This window comes from Carassius gibelio, chromosome A12 (genome assembly GCF_023724105.1).
Source record: "Carassius gibelio isolate Cgi1373 ecotype wild population from Czech Republic chromosome A12, carGib1.2-hapl.c, whole genome shotgun sequence".
Classification (NCBI taxonomy): Eukaryota; Metazoa; Chordata; class Actinopteri; order Cypriniformes; family Cyprinidae; genus Carassius; species Carassius gibelio.
Window position 1 is genome coordinate 16,752,621 of NC_068382.1, and position 24,416 is coordinate 16,777,036.

Here is a 24,416-nt window from a genome sequence, read left to right on the forward strand (position 1 = left end):
TTCTTAAAATTATACTAGTAATTTTTTTCCCTGCAGTTAAAGTGTATAAGGGTTTCAAGCTTCAATAAAAGACACAAAATAACCTTATTGCTATTATAAAGTGGTTTAGTGCAACTCATCTGCTATATTCCAAGTCTTCTGAAGCCATTCGGTAGGTTTGTGTGAGAAATAGTGAAATTTATATTATTCACTGATAATATTCCTTTTCTGTGGGCTGTTGATTCAGTGATTTAAACTCTTGAACTGAATCGGTTTGATATGTAAATGAATTGTTCAGACTGGTTATCTGAACCAGATGAATGGTTTCAATTCAAAAGAAGATTTCATTCACAATACAGACTGTCATGAAAACACTTCTTGTCGAATTCAAGATTTTCAATGAATAATGGTTTAACATTTACTCTGTTTCTCACATACAGCTATTATATGATGTGGAATATGGTGTGTGAGTCATATGGAGCACTTTTATTTGACTTTCATGGTGCCTTTTGGAGCTTGAAAGCTTTAGACTCATTGTAATTGCTCGGAAAAGAGCATGGAAAACAGCCTTTGCTTTTGTCTTCTGCTGAAGATAGAAAGTCATGTTGGTTTGGAACGACATGAAGGTGAGCAAATGATGACAGAATGTTCATTTTGGGGTGAACTAATCCTTCAAAGAGCCTTGTGCCATGCAGTGAAAACATTTAGAGAGAAATCTGGCACGGATGTTTGATAGGAATGAGACAGGTTACCTGACTGTTGTACTTCTCAAATGGAATTAAGGGCCTTTTATTGTAATAGAAGAAATATGCTAGTATCTGGGCCAGGTAAAAAATGTAGTGCCAGGTGAATTATTCATGAACCATCCAGTGGCTGTGCTGTTATTCCAAGGAATGTGGCAAATGGTCCAAATCTTGTTCAGCTATATAAAAATCATACTACATACTGTGAGTAGATCTATCAGTTTGGAACAAGCCTTCTGGCTCCTGCAACAGACAGAGGTTAGGCTCTTTTTTTTATAGCTTCGGTCTCTTGACAGGTTTGTGTGGAAGTTATGATGTGGCTTTGCTGCACTTTGAAGAGACTGTATCACCTGGTGAGAATACAGAGAACGAACAAGGAGGGACTGGAAAAATCCAGGGAGAGCTGTTCTTTATTAAATTGACTGGCAGGCTGATTTGTTTGTTATCTTACAAAGAAGAAACTGAAACAGGAGTCGTATTTTTCTCTGAACTATAAACCCAGCTGAGAAGAAACTTACCTCATAGTCTAATAAAGGTCTAGTTAGCATAGACAGTTTAGGCACAGATACTAGATGCCATAACCATAGTCTGAGCATTTGCCATTTATATTATAAAATATATTTTACCAGTGCTCAACGTTTTTGAATATTTCAGAATTACTGTCGCTGATATGATGGATTTCTCCGAGTATTGTAGACCTCCTTGGGTTCAACTTTGAAGCACAAATGTTTAGTACCTAGTCACCAGGTTTTTATCCAAATTCACCTGGCACTTATTGTATATGACATTTGAATAGTGCATTAGAGCTGACAGCTTGAGGCAATGACATGGTAGGGGTCAGATGATGATGGTGCTCCTCTCACAGGCACCTTATGACATTTTTCATCCCTTGGAATGTCTTTTGTTTGAACTAAGAACTATGGAGGCTAAGTTCCCAGTGTTAAACCCGTCTCGCCCGTCCTGCTGCAGACACTGTACTATCTTCAGACCTGTCACTATCTGTTTCCTCACACTCAGCTGGCCACAGTGCCACCTCTGTTCAAGGGTCTGAGAACAAGGGTTGAAGGGCCTTGATGTGATCTGAATCAAATTTATTTTAAACATCAAAGACCTTTGCAATCTTTTTGGGTGGCACCACCTCAAAAGGAATTTCAAATGGCTTTTATACCACAAAGGTCCTGTTAAATGTTTTTTTATGCATTTCAATCAATGCACAGAGTGATTTGGTAGGGCTTTTCATACTGAATGCTTAACCATCTGAATCTCACCCTTTTTTTGTCATGCTTAAATAAAATTGATTTAATATTTTTCTTGCATTCATGTAATTTCAAACCTGTTTATTTAAAAAAAAAAAAAATTCAGTTTCATTTCCCCCCCCAAACAATATAAGTAGAACTTTCGCTTCCATCCTTTTTATTCTCTCTGGCATTTCCCTCAAATTTCAAGTCATGGATTGCAACAGACAATTCTGAGAGCAAATCAACATGAAGCTCTCTGAAATAAGAAAAGTACGATGTGGACATGAGCAATTGTAATAGACTGAAATAGGATGAAATTCATGCAGTAACTTTACCCTGTGTGTGTGTGTGTGTATTTTTTCCCATTGGGGCTGTTATGCGCTTCCACAGCACTTCAGTGAGGAAAGAGTTTCACTTTCAGTAAAGACTGTTCTGCCTCCACTATAAAAAATACTTAATACTTAAATACTTAAACAGACAGCAACACTTAACCAAGCTCTCCTTTGCGAAGTTCTCCTCGACGTTCCTCCTGTACCTGAACAAACAAAAACAAATCACAGTTTGAACAAACAGAAAAGGGTGTGAAAAAGCCCAATTCAGCACCCGCAGAGTTCTGGTGTTCAGGGTTCACGCACAGAGAGGCGTCTCTCAAAACGCTTGAACACCGAATATGCTTCTTTTTGCTCTTGTACCGACGAATACATACAAAATATGTCAAAACAGCCGTTTTGGAAAGTATGCTCGAAAAAACTGTCGTTTATGTCTTAAGTGAAAGTAAACCTTTGAGAAAAAATGTTTATCAATATATTGGATGCGTTCATTGTCTCTTAAAGTGACATGAAGTTTTGGTTGAATGTAATACAACTTTCTATCAAAGTTATCTGACATTATCAAGATGAATTTGATGACACAGTTTAAATCTGAGTTCTTGTCATATTTTATGACCATTTTCCAAACAATAGCAAATAAACTGTGATAATGTGAGAAATGTTGAAGGTGTCTGAATACATTTTGGTTTGATTGTATATTTCATTTTTAAATTGAAGAGTATGCAGTGCTATTTTAAATTTATTTATTTGGTTTCTGTACCTGGACACCTACAAACTTGAAAAAAACTTAAACATTGTGTAATAGCACAAATAAATAAATAGAACGAACATACAAATGAAACAATTTCAAACAGGGCTCACTGGTACAACCTGCACCGGGGCCCTGCTAACCCCAGCTACGGCCCTGGATACACACAGTCACATTTCAAAAACATAACCATTATATTTAAAGCATTATTGTGATTCAAGCAATTCACATGTTGTGATAAAATTGTTTGCAGAATACAAAATATTTTTTTTTGTTTATTATTATTATTATTATTATTATTATTTTATTAAGTAAAAGTAATTACTTTCACCTATTGTAGAGTTATACATGCTAAGGGGTTATTATAGAAACATTACTACTTAGAAATAAAAACATTACTACTTAGAAATAAAATACTGAAAAAATAGTAAAATAAAATACAAAAAAAGTAAACTTTTTTTCTTTTTTTTTTTTGCTAGTTGCCAAGACAAACATTTCTCAATTTAATTGATTGTAACGTGATAAAATAAATAACTAAAACTGAATTGAAATAAAATTGATAAAGAAAAATCACAAAATGACAACAAAACAAACTAAATTACTTTAACTAAAAATGAAATGGAAAACATAAACATGTAAACTAATTCAAAATATAAAACCTTAAAAGTTTCATAATGGTACTAAAATAACTCTGGTTAAACTGTTTTCTGCACATTATTCTTGAAGTTCTTTACCAGCAGCGGCCAATGAATTGGAAGTCTCGCACATTCACAGGAAGTGGCTTACAGTGAATACAAGTTATCCATAGAGTCTATCAGTTTTTAATTCCTGCCATGAACCCTCTTCATTTCTTGTTTGCAAGGCTTCCACCTAAACATGCCTCCCTATAAATGCATTTCCCATTCTTCTGGTGTTTAAACTATTTCAGCGGGAAACTGGCAGACTGCCACAGCTGCAGTCAATAGAGCTTATGTTATGTCGAGCAAACCCTCATAGGTTAACTTGACATAATTCCACAGGTCGACCCAACATTAACAAGAAACTGAATTTGTATTTGTAGAAGAACAGAGGATCTTGACCTTCTCTACTAATGTTCTCTATAATGTTCTCTCCAGTGCATCTCCCATTGCAGGCTTCCTGGACGACTACGCCTTTGTGGTGTGTGGGCTGCTGGACCTGTTTGAGGCCACGCAAAGGCTCCACTGGCTGCAGTGGGCTGAAGAACTCCAGCTGAGACAGGATCAGCTCTTCTGGGATTCCCAGGGCAGTGGCTACTTCTGCAGCGACCCCTCAGATCCGACACTGCTGTTAGCTCTCAAACAGGGTGAGGAGCAGAAATGTGACATCATGTGTGATGGTATCCGTATTAATGGTGTGGAAAGCCTATGGATCTCGGCTTTTTTCTTTGGTAATCTGTGGGTGGCTATGAGTCACGGAAAGGATAATGAAGATCTGTAGCTGTTAGTCTACATTCTGCATCACTCCACCACTGATAGCACCAGCACACTGCACTCCCATGGACCCTCACCTGGGTAACTCTGTTGCAAACAGACACACTCTGCTGAAACCGACCCATTCTCTCCTTACGTAACCGCATCCCTGTCTTTTATTATGCTGTAATGTCCGTCTCTCTTTTCTATCTCACCCAAACACACTGCCTTTTTTCACGCCATTTCTTTTTCAGTCCCTCTTCTGACGAATTCCAGTATCTCCTCCTCAACCCTCCTCCTGTTTCTGGGTACAATTTGACCAATATAGAAGACTGATCCAGTACATCAAAGACTGTTTTGTTAAAGCAATTGCTATTTCCTTGAAGTAACACCACCTCCCTTTTATTTCACGCTGTGCACCATTCATCACCTTCTGCGTGTCATTGCTATGGAAGTGGAATGAGAGAGTGATTTTTCATTCTTTTTTTGTCTCCCACGACAATACAAAAAAGAAAAAAGATCTGCACACATACTTTCAAACTATATAAGTGCCGGGGCTTAATGTCCCGAATGACTTGGCTCCATATTTTCTCTGCAGGAATTGCTAGTACGAGCCGATGCGAGCAAATAGTGCCTGGGCCGTGACTGATGGCACTGGGAAAATGGCACTGACACCAATGAGATATGGATGATAGCTGAGAAAGCTAACTGTTATGTTTTTGTTGTTGCTTCTGATAAATTAAAATGGACATAAGACAGATTTTTCATCTTTTTTGAGTGACTGGGCCATAATATAGTGAGCCAGAGTTGGCTCCTTTAGAAGCCATGCGGTGCTGTCACGTGTCAGAAACGAGTCCCTTCACCTCTCTCTGTCGGTGGAAGATGGATTGCCTCTCAAAGCATCTGCCACTCTACATTTTACGCCTTGCCCAAACTAGAAAAGACCAAAACGAGTCAGCTTTGCCATTTTGTAAAAACCACAGACTGTGAAGCCACTAGATTTTCCAAAAAAAAAAAAAAAAAGCTATTAGGTTTCTTTATTTTGGCCTTGAGTTCTTCAAAAGAATTCCTTTGCTGTTCAAATATTTTAAGTATTTTATAGAAAGCCTGATTTCCATATTGACCAAATGCAATGCTGTGTTCAAGTCCTCCTGCGAAGTTCTACATTATGAATTTGAAAATCATGATGAGCATAGTCATAATTTATTCACGCAAAGACAGAGGGCATTTTAAGAAGCTTTCAAAAGTTTGGGTTCGGTAAGATTTTTTTATGTTTCAAATGTTTTTTTTAATGCTCATCAAGGCTGCATTTTTTAGACATAAACACAGTGAAAACAATAATATTGTGAAATTTGATTACAGTAAATATTTTGCATTTTAACCTATATTATTCGCGCAGTTATTAGAATCCATTACTCCACACTTCACTGTCACTTAATCCAGCAGAAATAAATTTAATTGTTGCTAGTGGTTGCTAAATATTTTTTATTGAAACTGTGACGCTTTTTTGAGGAATAGCATTTATTTGAAATAGAAATCTTTGTAACATTATAAATGTCTTTATGCTCATTTTAATTAATTTAATGCATCCCTGCAGAATAAAACTGTTATTTTCTTTTAAAAAGAAAAAATCGTATTGACCCTAAACTTTCGATCTGTTGTGCATCTCGGAAAGCTACAAAGTAAATGCAACAAAATAAAGCACAAAGAATGCACATTCGAGGTGCAGCTGATGCTTTTTATACATGTTTCCTGTGAGAAAGAGAACACTGAGAAATAGTTTGGCTACACTATACTGTCTTCTCATAAACCAGGTAAATCATTTGTATTTTTTGGCAAGTTTTATTACTAAACTCTTCACACAAGCTATACAAACCAGTTTTACCTCCAACATTCGTAGTTACAATTTTTCATGTTTGCTCAGCTTGTAAATGCAATCATTCTGACTTGACTTGCACGCATTAAATGGCCATGTGTGCTGCATGCGTCTTCTAAGGAGCAAGCTACCTGATATCATCTGCATGAGTTTAGTTGGAACAGCATTGCTGCTATTCATCGGTCATCGCTTCCATCCCTCTCAGCTCCCAGATGCAATCAGCTCATTACACTGTGACACGAGGCACGGGAACCCACTCCCAACACCCCCTTTGCACACGAACAAAGAGCAGATAAAGAAAATCAACTCACAGCTCCAGAACCACTTCACTTGTGATATCAGACACTTATAGCTCGGCTTAAACTGATAAATGTGCTCCAGTTAAATTGATATTGCAACCATCAATATTACGATGCAATTTCTTCCAGAAGCCAGACTGTTTGCGTCAGTGTGTTTGAAAACATGGTTGCTATGCTGGACTGGACTTATCTGACTAAAATGCTATTGTATCATTTCCTTTGTTTATTTATTTATGTATTTTTACAGATCAGGATGGTGCCGAACCCAGTGCGAACTCTGTCTCAGCCATGAACTTGCTACGACTGTCCCACCTCACAGGCCGGCAGGACTGGATACAACGCTCCCAGCAATTACTGACTGCCTTCTCTGATAGACTGATTAAGGTTCCAATCGCCCTGCCAGACATGGTCCGCAGTGTCATGGCCCAGCATTACACCCTTAAACAGGTAACTGCAGTCTCGTCCTGAACTACTGAATATGGAGTTTAAAAGTCCAGTTTCACTTGTCACATCATGTCCAACTGATGCAATGGCAATGAAATGTTATTTTTTTAACCCTGCTTGACTGTGAATAATTCAATAAGACAGACATGTTCTCAAATCCCTATGGTAGAGTCAGACTCCAATCTCAAGTCCAAGTCTTGACAGTGTTTTCACTATAAGCTTGTGGCTAGTTCTATAAACACATTCTAAGGTTTATATTTGAAATATTGTCAATATTTATGATTGAAGTAAAACTTATTTAAACTATAAATGAAGTATGTATGTTTGTTATCTTATTTGTTATTTATTTATTTGCTAATTTACCGTTATTACAGTTAATATTTTTATGTATTAGCATTACATATTTATTAATGAATATATTTACATTTAATATTAATTATATTTATTTATATATTGTTGTATGTAAATATTTATTAATAATTAATAATAATAATAATAATAATAATAACAATTACTATTATTATTATTATTATTATTATTTCTATTATTATTATTATTATCAAATGTAAATATTTATTAACGTATAATAATAATAATTATTATTAAACAATAAATATTGTTTACAAATTATTTATTCTTTTACTTTTTTAACCCAGAAGTGTTTAAAATAATTATTGAACAATTCTTTTTGCCTTAAATGATTATTTATTAAGACTCCAGGCAGAACTGAACTAAGGATAGACCATTGATCAAGGGACACAGTTCTTAATGATTTTCCTGTTCCTACTGGTTTAGATATCCTGCAGGTTGATCAATACACCTGTAGTGTTATATGCAGTCGACCGCACCACCCTCTGTACGTCCTTCCGGTCCAGTGTTTTGCTGCTACTGTACCAGATAGTAATGCAGCCTGACAGGAAGCTCTCAATCGTGCACGCAAGTTTAACGATCTCAGCATCTGGAGAGCCATCCTTAACTTCCCTAGGCATGTTTTTGCCATGCCAAGCAGTCTGGAAGATACAACTTAGATGTGTCAAAACCAGCCAGTGAAGCTGGTTGACCACAAACGTCTTGCTGGTTAGGAACTCTTGGGGGGGAAACAACAAATCAGCATGTGAGACACATATGCTGGCATCACATAGTGTTATTGTTAAAGTATCGATTAAAAATATAAATAAAAAAAAGAAAGAAAGACACTTACTGACCCTAAATTTCTGAACCCTACTCTCTAACCTAGTTGATATATCTGATCCCTGATTCCTAAGCTTTTTTTGGGATATCAGTATGACCCTTGTAGGTATTGTAGTAGGACCGATACCCAGTTCATCTGTCTTCACTATGAGGACCATTAGTGCTTGGATCTGTCACAGATCAACTAGAATGATACTGCTGGATAAAAGTTTTCCCTGTCAGGCCATTTTCCCAAAGTTTCCTCTTGTTCCTGGACAATTGTATGAGCTGTGAACATGTCATGTGAACATGTCAGAGCTCACCAGCGGCAGAGAAGTCATCAGAGTAGGAGGAATAACAAGACAGAGGTCCAGCTAAGGGCAGCCCACTGCACATCACACCTGCCCACCATATTACAGCCCCATACAAGCAGTCCTGACCCTTTTTTCTTATTCTTTTTCATTCTTGTGGTTCTTGTGGTTTTTTTTTTTTTTTGCTCACAAGTTTGTTGTTCTTTTCTGTGTAACAATCTCTTATTTTTCTTGTAGATTGTTATCTGTGGCCAGCCTGATTCTGAGGATACTGCGGGTTTGATTTCCTGTGTCAACTCTCTATTTCTGCCCCATAAAGTAAGTGTGCTTTACTCTCTAAGGCAGAGCACTGTTAGGGCTATTAAGGTCACTCTAATTGGGTGTTTCAATCAGTCCATTTAACTTTGAAATACTATACGAGACAGGGTTATTATAGTTTACCAAAAAGTTAAATACCAATTCTCCGCCCACAAGTGACTTTTACTTTTTTATTAAAATTGAACTGAACTGAAATCGACGTCTTTTTTAATCTGCCATAATTGACGTGTATATAATAGATTTTTTTTTTTTTTTGCAACACTGGCTGATTTGACCTTTTTTTTCAGATTTTAGTGGCTTTTCACTGTATGTAGACGTTTTTTCTCATACATGACACGTTCATTGGTTTTCACAGAATGCCTTGTGCATTGGAGCACAGTCATGCTAATGAGTTCACTAAAGTAATCTCCAGCGAAAGGTCATGTTGTCCGATTTTAAACCTGTGCATGCTGATGCACACACTGTAATGCAAGGGGCTGGGTACAATGGCTACCCACCACACCACATTTTACATTTTGGAATAATTAGTAAATAGTTACGAGTTTTCTGTAGACGTTAGCCTTAGGCTTGGCTTTATGTGGATTTTTTTTCTTTCGCTAAAGGTCATAGCTCAAGATAGCATTTGCACTCTTCCTGCCCTTGTCCCCCCGACTGCCCTCTTCTCTCACACGGTGACAGAAAGAGGAAACACACATGCTCGGCACACCTGGCCTTACAAGTTTTAAGTGTGAAATACCAATAGCAAGCACAACAGAATACACCCCGAGGTAACCTTTTGCCATTGATTACAGTGGTCTAACATCTTTTATTGTGAAATCCCTAGAGAGGTAACCCTCCCTGTCCTTAAGGTAGGAATAATGTTAAAGTTTGTTTTTAAACTAAATGTATGAGAGCGATCAGGAATGGAAAATTCGTCCCATTTCTCTCTATTTCTGTTGTTACTGTAGGTGGTTCTGTAGCATGGTGTTGGGAGTTTGTAAGCATGTGACCTTACACTCCATCAGGGAACCCTGAATGTCATATATCGTGTCGAAGAACAATTTCTGAGTTTGATCTCCTCATGGTGCATCATTTGTTCCTCCCTGGTGGGGCAAAGGCTTTGGTACATTCATCTTTTTTTCCTCATTATACCCACATTTATGTAATCTTAATGATACCGACTCTGTGAATGACAAATGTAAGGTCAAGTCACATTCATTCATTCAGTCGGCTCCATGAACTAGAGGTTTATTTTTATTATTTTTTTGTATTTTATTTGAAGACTTAATTTAAAGATTTATTCACTTTAATATACTCTTATTGTGCATGCTCTTTGGTTTGCAGAACCTTTCATTGGGATTTAATAACTTTCTTTGCTTCTAAAACAAATTTTCTGCTGACATAACCAAATCTGTGTAGGTAGGAAAATGAGCAGTATAAATATATTATACAGTCAAATCCAGATTGGAAAAATGAAGTCCTTTTCTACATTGTTTCCCAATGTATATTCTTTTAGAAATGTGTCGCATTTTACAATTGCACTTTAAATGTTGCTCTAGGTTGTTTCTGCAGTCTTGGTGTTTTCGGTTTTTCATAGTAGTCTAGTAGGTATGAGAAATGTAATGTCTCTTGCTCCTGGCCAAATGTAATATTTGACTTGTTTAGTTATGATTGCTTCTTGCCATGTGCACAATATATAGCATGATTCTTTTTCTGTGTTTCGGAGATACAGGAGTGTGTGTCCCTTAATGCAGAGAAGTCCTGCTCCTGTCAGTGATTTGTACAAATCCATCCCTGCCAGTCTGATCACAATTAAGCACATTTACTGTTGGTTAATTATGGGAATTTAAAAACATAATTCACCAAATAGTGAACATTTATTTGCTCAAATCCATGTCATATCAACCACTTATGATTGACTGAGAGACCGATTTGTGTTTGTTTTTTCTATGGGGCACACAGAGGGGACTAAAATAATCGTAAAAAGGTTTTGTTTTTTCGCAATTGTAATTTTTTTTATAAAACCTACTTTTTCGTACTCGTCCTAGGCACCGATTGTCACAAAAATTTAACCAGATTATCTTCAGACCATGCTAGCCAAAAGTTTATGTAATTAAAGTTGATTCGTCTAACCGTTCTTAAATAACACGCAAAAGAGTTCTAAGAAAAGCACGTAAAAATGCATGTGAGGCTGTATCTCCACAACGGTTAGACATATTAAGACCAAACTTGATGTGTGTTATAACAACCTGAGACTGAGACATTTTCCCATGTCACCCATTTTGGGGCATCAGCATTTTTACATTTTGTCATAAAATGCTATAATTTACGAACGCATTGATGTATCGTTACGAAACTCAGTAAGCATCTTTGACACCATGCCTGATGGTACTCAAAAAGTTCGAGTTCCAGTACCGTTGGTCCAATTTTCACCAAAATCTAGTCAGATGATTTTCCGACTGGTGACTAAACGTTATGGATTTGGATAGTGCCAAACTGCACCTGAGGCTGTATCTGTGCAAATATTTGACATATTGACACCAAACTTTGAATGTGCCATTGTCCACCTCACACCGACCATGCCACATTAATTTGGTAACAGCGCCACCCATTGGTCAAAAGTGATATGCCAATAAATCATATTACTAGTGGTTGTATTTATGATTTTTCAGCAATTTTGACTAAAATAATCGTAAAATTGTTTTAATTACTCATTCCTGCAGTTGGTCTGAATCTTGCTTCTGTAATGCTTGGCCCCATAATTTCTTCTATATAAAATCTCATAGAATCGAAGTAAGCATCTAGACAGGTCATTTGCCTTGGCCAACTGAGTAAATGGAGTATCACTCATTTGATCCCAGAGCATTTGAGCACAAACAAATTCATCATAATGACATACACTATGAAAGAAACATAGTACTGAAGGCCTCTGAGAGCTCCCTGTCTTTCAAATATACAGTTCACAAATGCAGTTCCTGAATGCAGTCTTACATGTCATTCTGGAGAAAGAGCGTCTGCTAAGAGTAGAACACAGCAGCTCAGTCCCCTTTTCATTTTTAATCTAAATTCAATTGTATGTGCTCATCTGTTCATTTCACATGTTAAACAGGGTTCACATATCCCTTGGATTTGATTCAAGGAGGGAAGAACTTGAAACCGTTGCCTAGGCACAGCAAGATGAAAACCAGAAGAGGCTGCAAGTAATGAGTTCGTCTTAGTGAAGCCAGTTAAAAAAATGCAGAATTTCATGATAAAGGAATTGCTAGAAACCAGCTTAGCATGGTTCAAGATGGTTAATGCTAGTTAGTACTGGCTCATGCGGTCAGTTTATAATCAACCTACAACAGGATTTTGCATAGTTGAATCATTGTGTAATATTAGTCTTTTGCGGCATATTAGCATGCAAAACCAAACAACAGGAGTCGGCTATTTAGCCACCTAACTTCTCAACATTGAGATAATATGAAAACCTTATTTTTCATTCAACTTGTGGTTTTTCACACACAAAACTAAGGCCATTAATCCAATGAATGCATATACAGTACATAATAGATGAAGCAGAGATACAATTGCTTAATCTACACGTGCAAAAGTTTGGAGTCTGTAACATTATTTATTTATTTATTGATAGAAATTAATGCTCTTATTCAGCAAGGATGCATTTCATTTATCAAAAGTGACAGTAAAGGCATTTGTAATGTTACAAAATATTTATATATCTAATATATGCTTTTCTTTTGAACTTTCTATTCAAGAATCCTGAAAAAACGTACTAGACTTTACACCAAAATATTAAGCTTTTTCAACATTGATAATAATAAGAAATGTTCATATTAGAATGTTTTCTGAATGATCATGTTACACTCTACACTGCTGTAATGGAGACATTATAAAGTATATTGAAACAGAAAGCATTTTAAATTTTAATAATATTTCACAATATTACTGTTTTTACTTTTTTGATCAAATAAGTCTTGGTGAGGATAAGAGACTCCTTTCAAAAACATTAAAATCTCATATCGACTTCACACTTTTGGATTGGTAGTGTACGTAGATGTGTTAGTTCAACTTGCAAAAATTTGAGGGTGTGATTGTGGTCAGACTAAAGAGTGTACAAAAAGATCATTTAGCGCTTTTAGTATGGCTGAAATTGAACTTTTAACATTTTTGAATTGTGAATAGAGGATGCTTTCATGTACCATGGGCTGACATGTCTGTTTTCAGTTGCATGGAAAGATTAAGCTACATTTCTCTCTCCTTTCCTAATCTGTGTTTTTCATTTGAAACAAGAGAAGACACATAATTAGAGAGTGATAAATGCTTCTCACCTGCAGAGTCAGGACATGAATTAAACGTAATGAGAGCCATCATCTTAAGTCACTGAATCCACCAGAGCCAGCGCTTTGTCTCCATGGCATTGGGTATTCTTTATAAACAAAGAAAAACAGAGCTTGCTCTTACTCATTGTAGTCATATAAATCCTGGCAATGGAAAGATCATGCATCAGTGTTCCTCAAACACACACATACATATTACTTGCAAATATTAAAGGCACAATCGGGTTTCCTGTGTGAAAAATGTGAAATTGAATCTGAGGCCTTGAGACTGTGGAGCTGATGAGCTGATGCATTGTGCTCTGCTTCCCGTCTCTGAACCAGGAGCGTCAGTGTGACACTGGCTCACCTTGCGTGTTTGTGTAGATCTAGCTGTGATGGATTTAACCTGAACTCACCAAGGGTTATCAAAACAGCATTATCATTTAAAGTTGCACTGCCTGGGTCGCCTGTCTGCAGTAAGAGGCTGCCTTTAGTGTGCACTTCATAGTATGTACCCCTTCTATTATCAAACCTGTTTGTTTAGCTTCACTGGAAATCTATCCATCCATCATTCCATCCATATCTATTTATATAAACAAACCTTTGTCAAGTAGTTTAAAGTTAAATACAAATTGCTATTATTCACCCAGTTTGCTGCGTAAATAGAAATGGCATTATTATTTTTTGTTCTTAAAGGGGGGGGTGTAATGCTATTTCATGCATACTGAGTTTTTTACACTGTTAAAGAGTTGGATTCCCATGCTAAACATGGACAAAGTTTCAAAAATTAAGTTGTACGTTTGAAGGAGTATTTTTGTTCCAAAAATATCTCTTCCGGTTTGTCACAAGTTTCGGAAAGTTTTTTTTCGAGTATGGCTCTGTGTGACGTTAGATGGAGCGGAATTTCCTTTTATGGGTCCTGAGGGCACGTCTGCCGGAAGAGCGCGCGCTCCCGTATAGCAGAGTACTGAGAGCAGAGACATTCACTGATCAGAGCGAGAGCGTCGCGAATTGTCACAAAAGGAGTGTGTTTTTGGTTGCCAAGGCAAGACAACCCTGCACAGATTACCAAAAAAAAAAAACCAGCATTAATGGACCAGTGGATGGAGTTTATTTTTACAGAGCATCAACGGAGTTGTGCAAGTGTTTTTGTTTGTTCCCTGCATTTCGAAGATGCTTGTTTTACAAACAAGGCCCAGTTTGACGCCGGATTTGCACATCGTTTATTTCTTAAGGATAATGCAGTCCCAAAAAAAAAGGGTCACAATCGTGTGTTGGAACCGCAGGCGGTGAGTAAAACTGCTTCAAATATCTCTGTGTTGTTAACTTAGCTGTCGGCGTGTAAGCACATCAAGTAAACAACATGCGATGTTGTCATCAAACTGCACTTTCCACATTTACAGCTTAAAAAAAAAAAAAAAAAAAAAAGACGACATAAAGTGGAACTTAGTCACTTTCCAAAACCGCTTAGCAAATATAAACAGTTTCAATACACACCACATAGAGACGTCGTTGCTGATGCTGCTCTTGTTAAATTTCAGCCTCTGGATCTGATTCTGGATCATAAATATATGCTGAATCTGACTGTTAGCCATGGTTTGTTTTGGATGATGGTTTTTTCCTCACGGTAATGTCACAGCTTCCTGCTCTCAACTCAAAAGCCTACTGGCGCTTGTGATTCTTTAGCTCCGCCCACACGTCACTCCTCCAGGCGCTCGTGTTTTTCCGGGAAAAATTGGTACAGACTATCTTTCTCTTATAAATATAATAAAACTAAAGACTTTTTGGAGTTATGAAGGATGCAGTACTACTCTATAGGTACTCAAGATTAACAGGATATTGAGTGAAAACGAGCATTTCACCCCCCCTTTAATGGTGCACAACTCTAATATTTAAAATGGTGATGCTAGTCTATGTAAACTGAATCGGCTTATGAACGTGTGGCCCTGAAGTGATCTGAGAAACGCAACTAATTCTCTGTTCGTTACCTGAGACCTTACTGTACGCTTCACTGAGTTATACAAAATGAATTATTCCCGTTCCACTGAACTTATTGGGTATGCCCTGATCGCCATGCCTTTGATGCGATAATGGCGTGTTCAGCCTCATTGAGCATTTGGTGCAAAGTATATTAAAGGTTTATGAAGACAGACCTAGCTCTAGTGTGTGTTACGAGGACCATACCGAAAGAGCATTTTTCACGATACATTAGCCAACCACACTAGAAAATCTCTTTTAATTTAAATCCAATTATTGTATCATCTGTTCCTTTGTTTTAGGCCGCAGAGTTTAATTGTGGGGAATGTGCTGTATAAGAATCTCCAGTTTTTGCAGTCTCCGTTCTCATCTGTTCTTACTTATTTAATTCAAATTTGCTAGAGGGACACTCGAATTCAACACACTTTTCGAAATCATTTAATCCCACCCGTTGCGTTCTGCAGGCATGATTAAAATCGCTGGAATTAATTTATCCATACTTTAATTAGGCAAAAACCCATGTTGATTATTAAGGTGGTATGGTAGGGGTGCAGATCCTCATGGGGCTTGTTACAGTAGAATACGAGGCATTAGAACAGCCACTGACTTCATATCCCTGATGATGGCAACCAGCTGCTCACTTCAGTCATGTGATTTTCTTGTGCTCATAGAAAGCCTGTTCTGAGATCAATTTAGTTCATCCAAATGCATAAGCATATATTAACACTGACCAAGTCTTCTATTGCCCAGAGAAAAAGCTTGTTCATTTAAAAGTGCATTTAATTATAATTGCAATCCAGGGATGTGGTTTTCATACACATTATTCCTTTGAGTACAGAGGAGACTGGAACCTGTTAAGTTCTAATATTTCTAGTGTTCATCTGAGATGGGATTTCAGCAGTACAGTAGAGCATGGACCTTTGTACCGCAAGAGTTCTAGACTTCGTCTGATTACTAAGACAAATGGGCCTGAATCGCTAACAAGGCCTCGAGGCATCCCAAGAGCCAGAGAGGTCCCCAGACTACCCAACGAGAGCGAAAGAGTACAAAGCAGAGGTTTAAAAAAGCCTTAGAACCTCAGAAACAACACAATGGTGGATTATAGTAGATCTTAGAAAACTAAATTGTGGAGCAGTAACACACAGTAACCAGCATATTGTTTTCAAACTTCACATTTTTGATATTTCCTGAAGAGATTGGCAGAGTCTCTGATTTCTTTTGCCTTGTCTTTATAATAATAATTAATGTCAGCTAATCTCTTGTCTCATATTCTCAAAGTCAGGTCACGCGTCATCATCATCACTCATGTCTAATAAACAGTCTAACTCTGCGTCTTCTTCTTCAGGGGAGATGCTAAAATACACCCACACACAATCAGCAATACTTTCCGTTACGTCTGTCACACAGATTTTGTGTTTAGAAACAGTTCCTGAAAGTAATATCCGGTAGTCTAGCTTGTAATATCTATGATAAAAGCCATTTTTTATTAATTATATTTATTTATTATTAATACAATTAAACGTAAAATGCTATATTTTTAAACTGAAATTTATATTACATTATTGTACCATTCTGCTTTCTTAAGACTAGTCAGAAGGCATGAGATTAATTGTGATAATTTTGTTATTTTGACAGTTTAGAAATAGTGAAGATAATTATTCATTTTTATATATTTATGAAGAAAAATTTGTATATTGTATCAAATATATTTAATTTCAACTCGATTGTAATATATTATGTTAGCATTCGTTTATTTTGTTTATTTACATTTATATTTATTAATTTATTTGGTGAAATATTTTGCAAGGAGGTCACTATGTTTTGGGGTTCTAGGCATCTAAACAATTAAAAACCCTTAAACTAAGGCTCGTCCACAGGGAGACGCGTTTCTGTGAATACGCACACATTTTTTATCGGATAGGCGTTTCGTCCAAACGCATCCGGCGTTTTCGTAAGGTGAAACCGGGTCCCAAAGTGGATAAATTTGAAAACGCCGTCTTTGCGTTTTCGTCTGGACGGCTAATCCGTATATTTTCACAAACGATGACATCATCAGCCCACGTCTCCCCCCTAGTCAGACAGCTCTACGTCACGTAACAGCAACAAAAACATGAACAAACACTGAACGATTGTCTTTTTATTAACTAACATTAACACAGATTAATAAATGTATTGTTCCATGTTCGATTGTGTACCACGCGCAAGGTTTATGAGCATAGTCCAAGTCTTCTTCTCTGTTTTTAGTGTATCTCTGTGGCAGAATTACAGCGCCACATACTGCTCTGGCATGTATACTACATCGTTTTGCGGTTTCGTGTGGACGCGGATATTTCTTGAGACGAGGAAAAAAAAGATCGGATTGGGGTAAGCTCCTTCTCCGTGTGGACGGGGCCTAAAGCATGATTAGATATTGTTCATGTATTAGCTAAACTTGTAATTTAGCTCTTTTGTGGCAAATTTAAGCAAAGGGAGCAAATCTTATTGGACATTATGATTTACAGTCTGTGTCCAGTCCTGTTTATTATTTATTTATTTATTTTTTATTTATGTCCTGATTTCAGATCAGTGTAGTGGCTCGGCCTGTCAGCAGCTGTGATATGTCACCAGCTCTCTGTATCTAGCACTCTGCATTTAATACACACTCACACACCAGATAACATCGGCCTATGAAATCACCTTAGATGTGGACCATGAGGGAGATGGTCCCTTAAGGGATGGGATGATGGGTTGTCTTTGTCCATCATCCTTAAATCAGCTGCACTCAGATTAAACAAGGTCTTTGTCTGTGTTAATCAGCATCATGACGAGAAATGTTTTTACTGCAGTCCTTCTCATTTCCTCAGAAGCCTTTTTTTTAGATGCTCTGAAGTGTGAAAGTCACCAAAAAGCTTCTTGAAATAACCAATCAAATTCATTTGGTACTATTCCTTCCTCTGAAAGTATAGGAAATAATCCTTTTAACTGAAAGTGCTTCGTTAAAGGCTTGAAAATGTGCACCTGTATAATATACTGTATAATATTATTGTCCACCGTGCAAGATACTTCCATTTCCATTCACTTTCCTAAACTAAGTTGAAAACTTAATGATACGATTACCTGAAAAAACCCTGGAAAAACCTCACAGAGAGAGACTTTTAGCCTAAGCCTATGCAGACAATTAAAATACCTTGCAAGTCTTTTATCCTCCTTACGAGAGTATTTCCGCAGGTACTCCACCTCATGGGAAATTGTCACTTTAGTGTTTCTTTGCCACCGGATGAATCCCTGACAAGCTTTAATGAGCACACCAAGAGAGAACTGAGTGATTAGTAGGAATTGGGCTTTAGACGGACAAGCCAGTGTTCTTCATTTTCAGCTAGCTTAGCTGTTTTTAAAAATGGTGCAGTCTGATTTATGCTCGGCCTATGTATTGCCCATTTGGGATCTGGACACCTTGTGAGTCAGGGTCGGAGATGCTTTGACCATCTTACGAGTTGATCTTGATGTATGCGTAGACTGACCTATGCATAAACCTTACAGGAACAGTCAACCCTTAACATCATTATAAACTACACAAGATCACAGCCACTCAGACCAGAAGAACAGAGTCTGCAGAGGTCAGGCGGTAGATCAGATGAAATAGATCAGAAGAAAATGTTCTCTGCTTAGGTGGTGGTTGCCCTTTTCACACTTTTTTCTCACTTTGAGTTGTGGACATTGCAGGAAAGTATAAGCTTCTTTCTGTCGCATTGCTTCCTTATCTGTTGAGTGTAACTTTGCTGATTGTGGTGGTGAGGTGAAGCAGGTCTTAGGCCTTGTCCACATATTTACAGATATTTCTGAAAACAGTTTTCACCTTGATTTATTTTTAATTTTTTATCTTTTTTGTTATATTCTTTTTTTATTTTTTACCAAAATATCTTTTAAATGTGGTCATAATTTCAGTTTTTTTATGGTTAATGTTTATTTTACATTATTCAAATTTTCATATTTTTTTTACAGGTAAAATGTACATTCTTTTCTTTGTTTTTAAGAAAAGAATAAAAAATTCAAAATTTTGTTAATATTTCATTTTCATTTTTCACAAACAGTTTTACAGTTTTAATCCTCAGTTTTGTATTTAAATCTTTTCCACACCAGTGTTTTATTTATTTATTTATTTTTGTGAAAAACTTCCTTTTAAAAATTTAAATTTCGTCAATATTTCAACATTTTCACTGACTTCAGTCAGTGTTTTTACTCAGTTTTTTATCCTGTGTTATCATTTATTTATTTATTTTAAATATATAATATACACATTTTATATTACAACAGATACAACATTATATGACAATTTATATTTTTAATCAAAACATGAAAAACTCCCATTGATGTTTCATCATTGTATCTGTTGCTGAAACACTTGAAATACCTTCTACTCCACCTACTTATTCTGTACAGTGGTCTTTACCTTTGAGGGAAGTAGACGAAGACACCAGAATCAATGAGGTCATGATGCTCCATTCCTCTCCAACCAAGAAATAAACTTACGGCAGATAATTAAATGACTAATGGCTGTGTGCTCCACTTGTGCGCGCTGACAGCCTCAAGCTCTCCAGAGAGGCTCCATCCTGCCAGGAGAAGAAGCTGATGAAATTCCCCAGACTAATCAACTGTTTGTGTGCGTGTGTGTGTGTGTGTGTGTGTATGTTTGTGTCTGATTTTGTGTGTGTGTTTAGGTGAGAGTAGGTAGGAGCTGACAGTCTGGAAGAAGGATATCAGTGCATGCTAGCTGGGATGGAATCACGGCTTAGCTCATGGGAATTTGTGAATCAGAAAACAGAGGAATAAGAGATGGATTCATGTGCGGAAGCGTTTGTAGCATAAGCACAAAACACAGAAGATGAGATGTAATCCAAACAACACTGGCAAAGCCAGCTGCTATAGACAGACCAAAACACTAGTCTTTCGTCCGCTAGAGTGGTGGAAATATTTATTTGATCCCATGCTGATTTTGTAAGTTTGCCCACTTACAAAGAAATGAAGGGTCTGTAATTTTTGTAGTAGGTTTATTTTAATGCATAGAGAAAGAATACCAACCAAAGAATCCTGAAAAAAACATTATATAAAGGTTAGAAATGTATTTGCATTTCAGTGAGTGAAAAATGCATTTGATGCATTATTATTTGTATTAATCAGAACAAACTGTTGTTCAACTATTCATGTATTCCTTGTAAAGTACAGAAGGAGGTCTCAGATTTACTCCTCTACTCAAATCTACCATTTATAATAGATGAAATAGCATTTGAATATAGGATATGACAGATATGAACTTCACCACCAACAGCCTGTAGATTGAAGGTAGTTTTTATATATACTTTATTTTTTGACAGATTTTGTTTTAGAACACAGAAACAGAAAATGTAAACCAAAATATTTACCACAAGACACTCGGTTTCAGAGAGAAAAAAAAAAGAGAAAGAGAAATAAAAATAAATAAATAGAAAACCATCTTTAAGAAAAAAAAAAAAAAAACTTTATTTACAAGATAACTATTACATTTATTCAAACCCTCTGGTGTGACCCCTAGAAACATAGTGGGAAATGGCACATCTATGTTAAAGCCTATTACCCTTGATATAAATTGGCCTGCCCTTCCCCAAAAATGCTGAATATGAATATGAAAATGCATAACCAAAAAATCTGCGTGTAAAGAACCGCACTCCCTCAAGTAAGGGTGCTGTTTCCCAGAGAACTTAAATTTTTGCATAGGGGTTATAAAAAATCTGATGAAAAACTTTTTCCATCCAAAATCTCTCCAGATTAATTAATGAGTCATGAGTTTTTCATAAAAGAAGCCATACGTCTTCTGATATTTCCTCCCTCATGTCTTTCTCCCATCGCTGTCTGACGTATTCCGTAAAATTTTTAGTCATTGAAAAGACAGCACTATATAGTTTGCCTATGTCCCCTTTGATATTTTCACCCTTATATGCATCTATAAAATCTGGATCAATTAAGAAAAAATATCAATTAATGATAAAAATCCTGTCTGTTCGATCCATGAAGGCCCCACATTCAGGGTTCTAGTGGAGTGGAGGGCTGTTTTGGCAGCAAGAGAGGGGCCAACACAATATTAGGAAGGTCATAATGTTACGCCTGATCGGTGTATATTAGACCTCTCCTAGATTTATTCTATTCCTCTTTGATAAACTGATAACCAGTTATACTTTTTGGTATTTATATTTAGTTCTAAGACTAACTCAACTCGCGGCCCACACAACCAAACACATGTTTGCGCGGCACCTATATATGAAATTATAGGTACAATTATGTTATATGAAATTATTTTATTATGTTAAATTATGTTATCTATATATGAAATTATGTTATTATGTTATGACTTAGACATTTTTACACATATGAACAATATTATTGTTTCTTTTAATAGTACTTGGCGGCCCACCTGCAATACCATCACAACGCGGCCCACAGGTTGAAAACCACTGTTCTAAGATATTATTACAATAATTTTAGAAATTTTGAAACTTTATTCTGGATATATTACCACTTTAACCTTGTAATGTTGTTACTTTATTCTCAGTTTTATTCTGGTATAAGCCCTGTTATGAGATTATCAAAAAAATAATAATTTTGTCCTCTTAATCATATTTGTTATTTTAACATGTCACTAAAATTATGGGAATTTTTAACTACGAATTATTAAGGGTGGTTTGAAACACTGCATTATTACATTATAACAAACTCCACAAATGAACTTTGAGAAAGTCCAGTCGTTGCTTAACCCCAGGCCTCACGCATCTTTCCAGTTTTTGTTTTGTCTGCTTGTCATTTTTTTATATGTTGCCTCAGTGGACTGTCACAGCTCTTTGAGTCAGTCTGGAGACAGCCTGCGTGAGGTCACAACAAATATGACAGAAAGCCTTGCCAGGCTGCTAGCGGGGAAAGTAATGATGCGGAATTGTCTCGGCCCCTGAGATGGCAATGACGGCAAGATCCTCGCAAACAGACAGTAACAATATATCGTGCTTAGAAGTCCAGGGACAGGTTTCGCAGAGTTGAGTTGTTAACCACGTCTGTCAAAAAATCACAAAAGAGTGTGTCAAACCCAGAAAGCAGAATGTCTGGAATATCTTCCAAAAAGCTGGTCCTAAACTGAGCCTTGAGAGCTGGCCTAAGATTTAACCTCTGTCATATTCACGAGCACTTTCCCATGCTCTCCTCCTGGATTTCACTGAGCTTTGGGCTTGGCTGTAAAATCGTCTCACCGAGGAAAAGTAGATTTACTCTTGGCCACTGGGCAGCTCAGCCTCTTGCTCTTCTCTCTTCACTGTCTCCCAACCTGCTGTGATTTTGTTCAGTTAAAGGTTTTTTCTTCTCTGCTACGGGGGCAGGATCTAGTGTAGCTACCAAAGTGTCCTCCCCTGCTGCTGTGCCAGTCAGCCCCCTCGACTAGAAATGGCCCTGATTGAGCTGTTTCAGACCCCCCCCCCCCTCCTGTGAAAGAGGTGAAGGAGCGGGAGGGGTGTGATGCTGCAGTATGCATCAATCAATTGAATTGAATTATTAAGGCACAAGCTTCTTTGCACAGAGCTACAATTGCTTTTTTAATGCTTTTCGTTTAATATTTTAAACATTGCAACAAACTTTATTCTTAACAGTAACCCCCCCCCCCCCCCCAAAAAAAAACAAACAAAAAAAAAAACAATACATATTTATACTTCAATCACACACCTTTAACCCCGATGTGGTGTTCATATTTTTGTCGTTCAGCCAGTGTTCGTGGGTCTGGTTGACCTGCCGCATTTTTGGGTTTTTAATTCAACACAATCAAAAATTGTTATTTTATAATACTCTCAACAGCTGTTTAATTCAACTTGAACAGTGTGTTAGTACTGTTTTATTCATATTATATTTTTATGCTAATGAGTTAAAAGTGTGCATGTGACCAAGGACAGGTCAGAGTCATCTCTTCCCATAAAAGCTGCTTAATAGGGGTCCCAGATATAAACAAAGACTGTAGAAATGGACCACTGATGGGTCTATCACTATATTCGCCCTGCCCTGTACTTTATCGTGGGTTATTACTTGCCAAGAAAGCAAAAAGAGCCCTTTGGGTCATAAATTTGGCATTAGAGTAAAGGTATATTACTTGTGCTCTCCTGCTCCCACCATCTCACCTAATTGTCATCATGACTGATTTTTCTTCTGTTTTCTTTCAGGTCCTGATATTGGCGGATGGTAACACAGAGGGTTTCCTTTATCAGAAGCTGCCTCTTCTCTCCTCCCTGGTTGCTCAGGACGATAAAGCCACTGCGTATGTGTGCGAGAACTTCGCCTGCGCCCTCCCGGTCACCTGCCCGCAGGAACTGAGGAGACTGCTGCTGGAGTGAGAGCTGCTCCCACACCAAACAAACATCACTGTGCGATCTCTCCATAGTCAGACCTCTATATCTCATATTATTATGCAAGTAGCAAACTACAGTCATCAAAAAACCGTCACACTGTAAATTAAATGCACTATAAGACATTATACAGTGGCAAGGCAAACCTCTGGGGCTGCCCTAGTTGTGATGTTCTGCCTCATTTTAGACCTGTTATACAAGATGGTAGTCTTGGGAAATGGAAATACAATTGAATTGTGAGAAGGAACGCTGAGATTAAACCGTTCAGAGGTTTGCCTCATGGGATCAGTTGATCTCTGTCAACCTGCTTTCTAAACGATCAAGCATGTGACGAAGCAAACCTTTCTATGCAGTGCAGCTGATCAGCCCTGGATAAGCAACATGCTAAGATTTAGAGTGGAATGTCACACACAATGTATGTATACTAGAGCTCAGACTAAATGTAATATAATAAATACTCACTGAGTAACCTTGTGTGATGTGGTTAATCTGTCCATCCCATTAACGTGCTGCTCAGATTTACAGGGGTCTCACAACAGACATGACGATCAACTAGAAACGATATTCAACAAAACATTCATGAATCATTTTTTTTAGTATGTACACAACTGTTCAAAAGTTTAGGGTCATATATTTCTTAATGTTTTTTTATTTATTTTTATTATATATTGCACTTTAGTAACATCTTTACTGATTAAAGAGTAAAGATTTTACTAAAGTAACTATGTTAATATTGTGAAAAGGGTCTTTTCAAATTTATTGACCCTTTTTTAGACTTCTGAACAGTAAACTTAAAATGTGTAAACTTAAAGATATATTATGTACAGTTTTTTCATAAGTTTAAGGTTTTGCAGGTTGAGCACTTGAATAAAGCC

General features: G+C 37.0%; 1 protein-coding gene across 1 annotated transcript in view; it reads left to right on the forward strand.

The window, feature by feature from the left end:
• spata20 (spermatogenesis associated 20) overlaps positions 1-24,010 on the forward strand; it is a 32,271-nt gene extending 8,261 nt beyond the window's left edge. The window contains exons 13-16 of the mRNA XM_052611543.1: positions 4,153-4,361; positions 6,890-7,089; positions 8,805-8,885; positions 23,359-24,010. Of these exons, the coding sequence (XP_052467503.1) occupies positions 4,153-4,361; positions 6,890-7,089; positions 8,805-8,885; positions 23,359-23,529 (661 nt within the window). The 3' untranslated portion in view covers positions 23,530-24,010. The remainder of the gene's footprint in view (positions 1-4,152; positions 4,362-6,889; positions 7,090-8,804; positions 8,886-23,358) is intronic.
• The last annotated feature ends 406 nt before the right edge of the window (positions 24,011-24,416 follow it).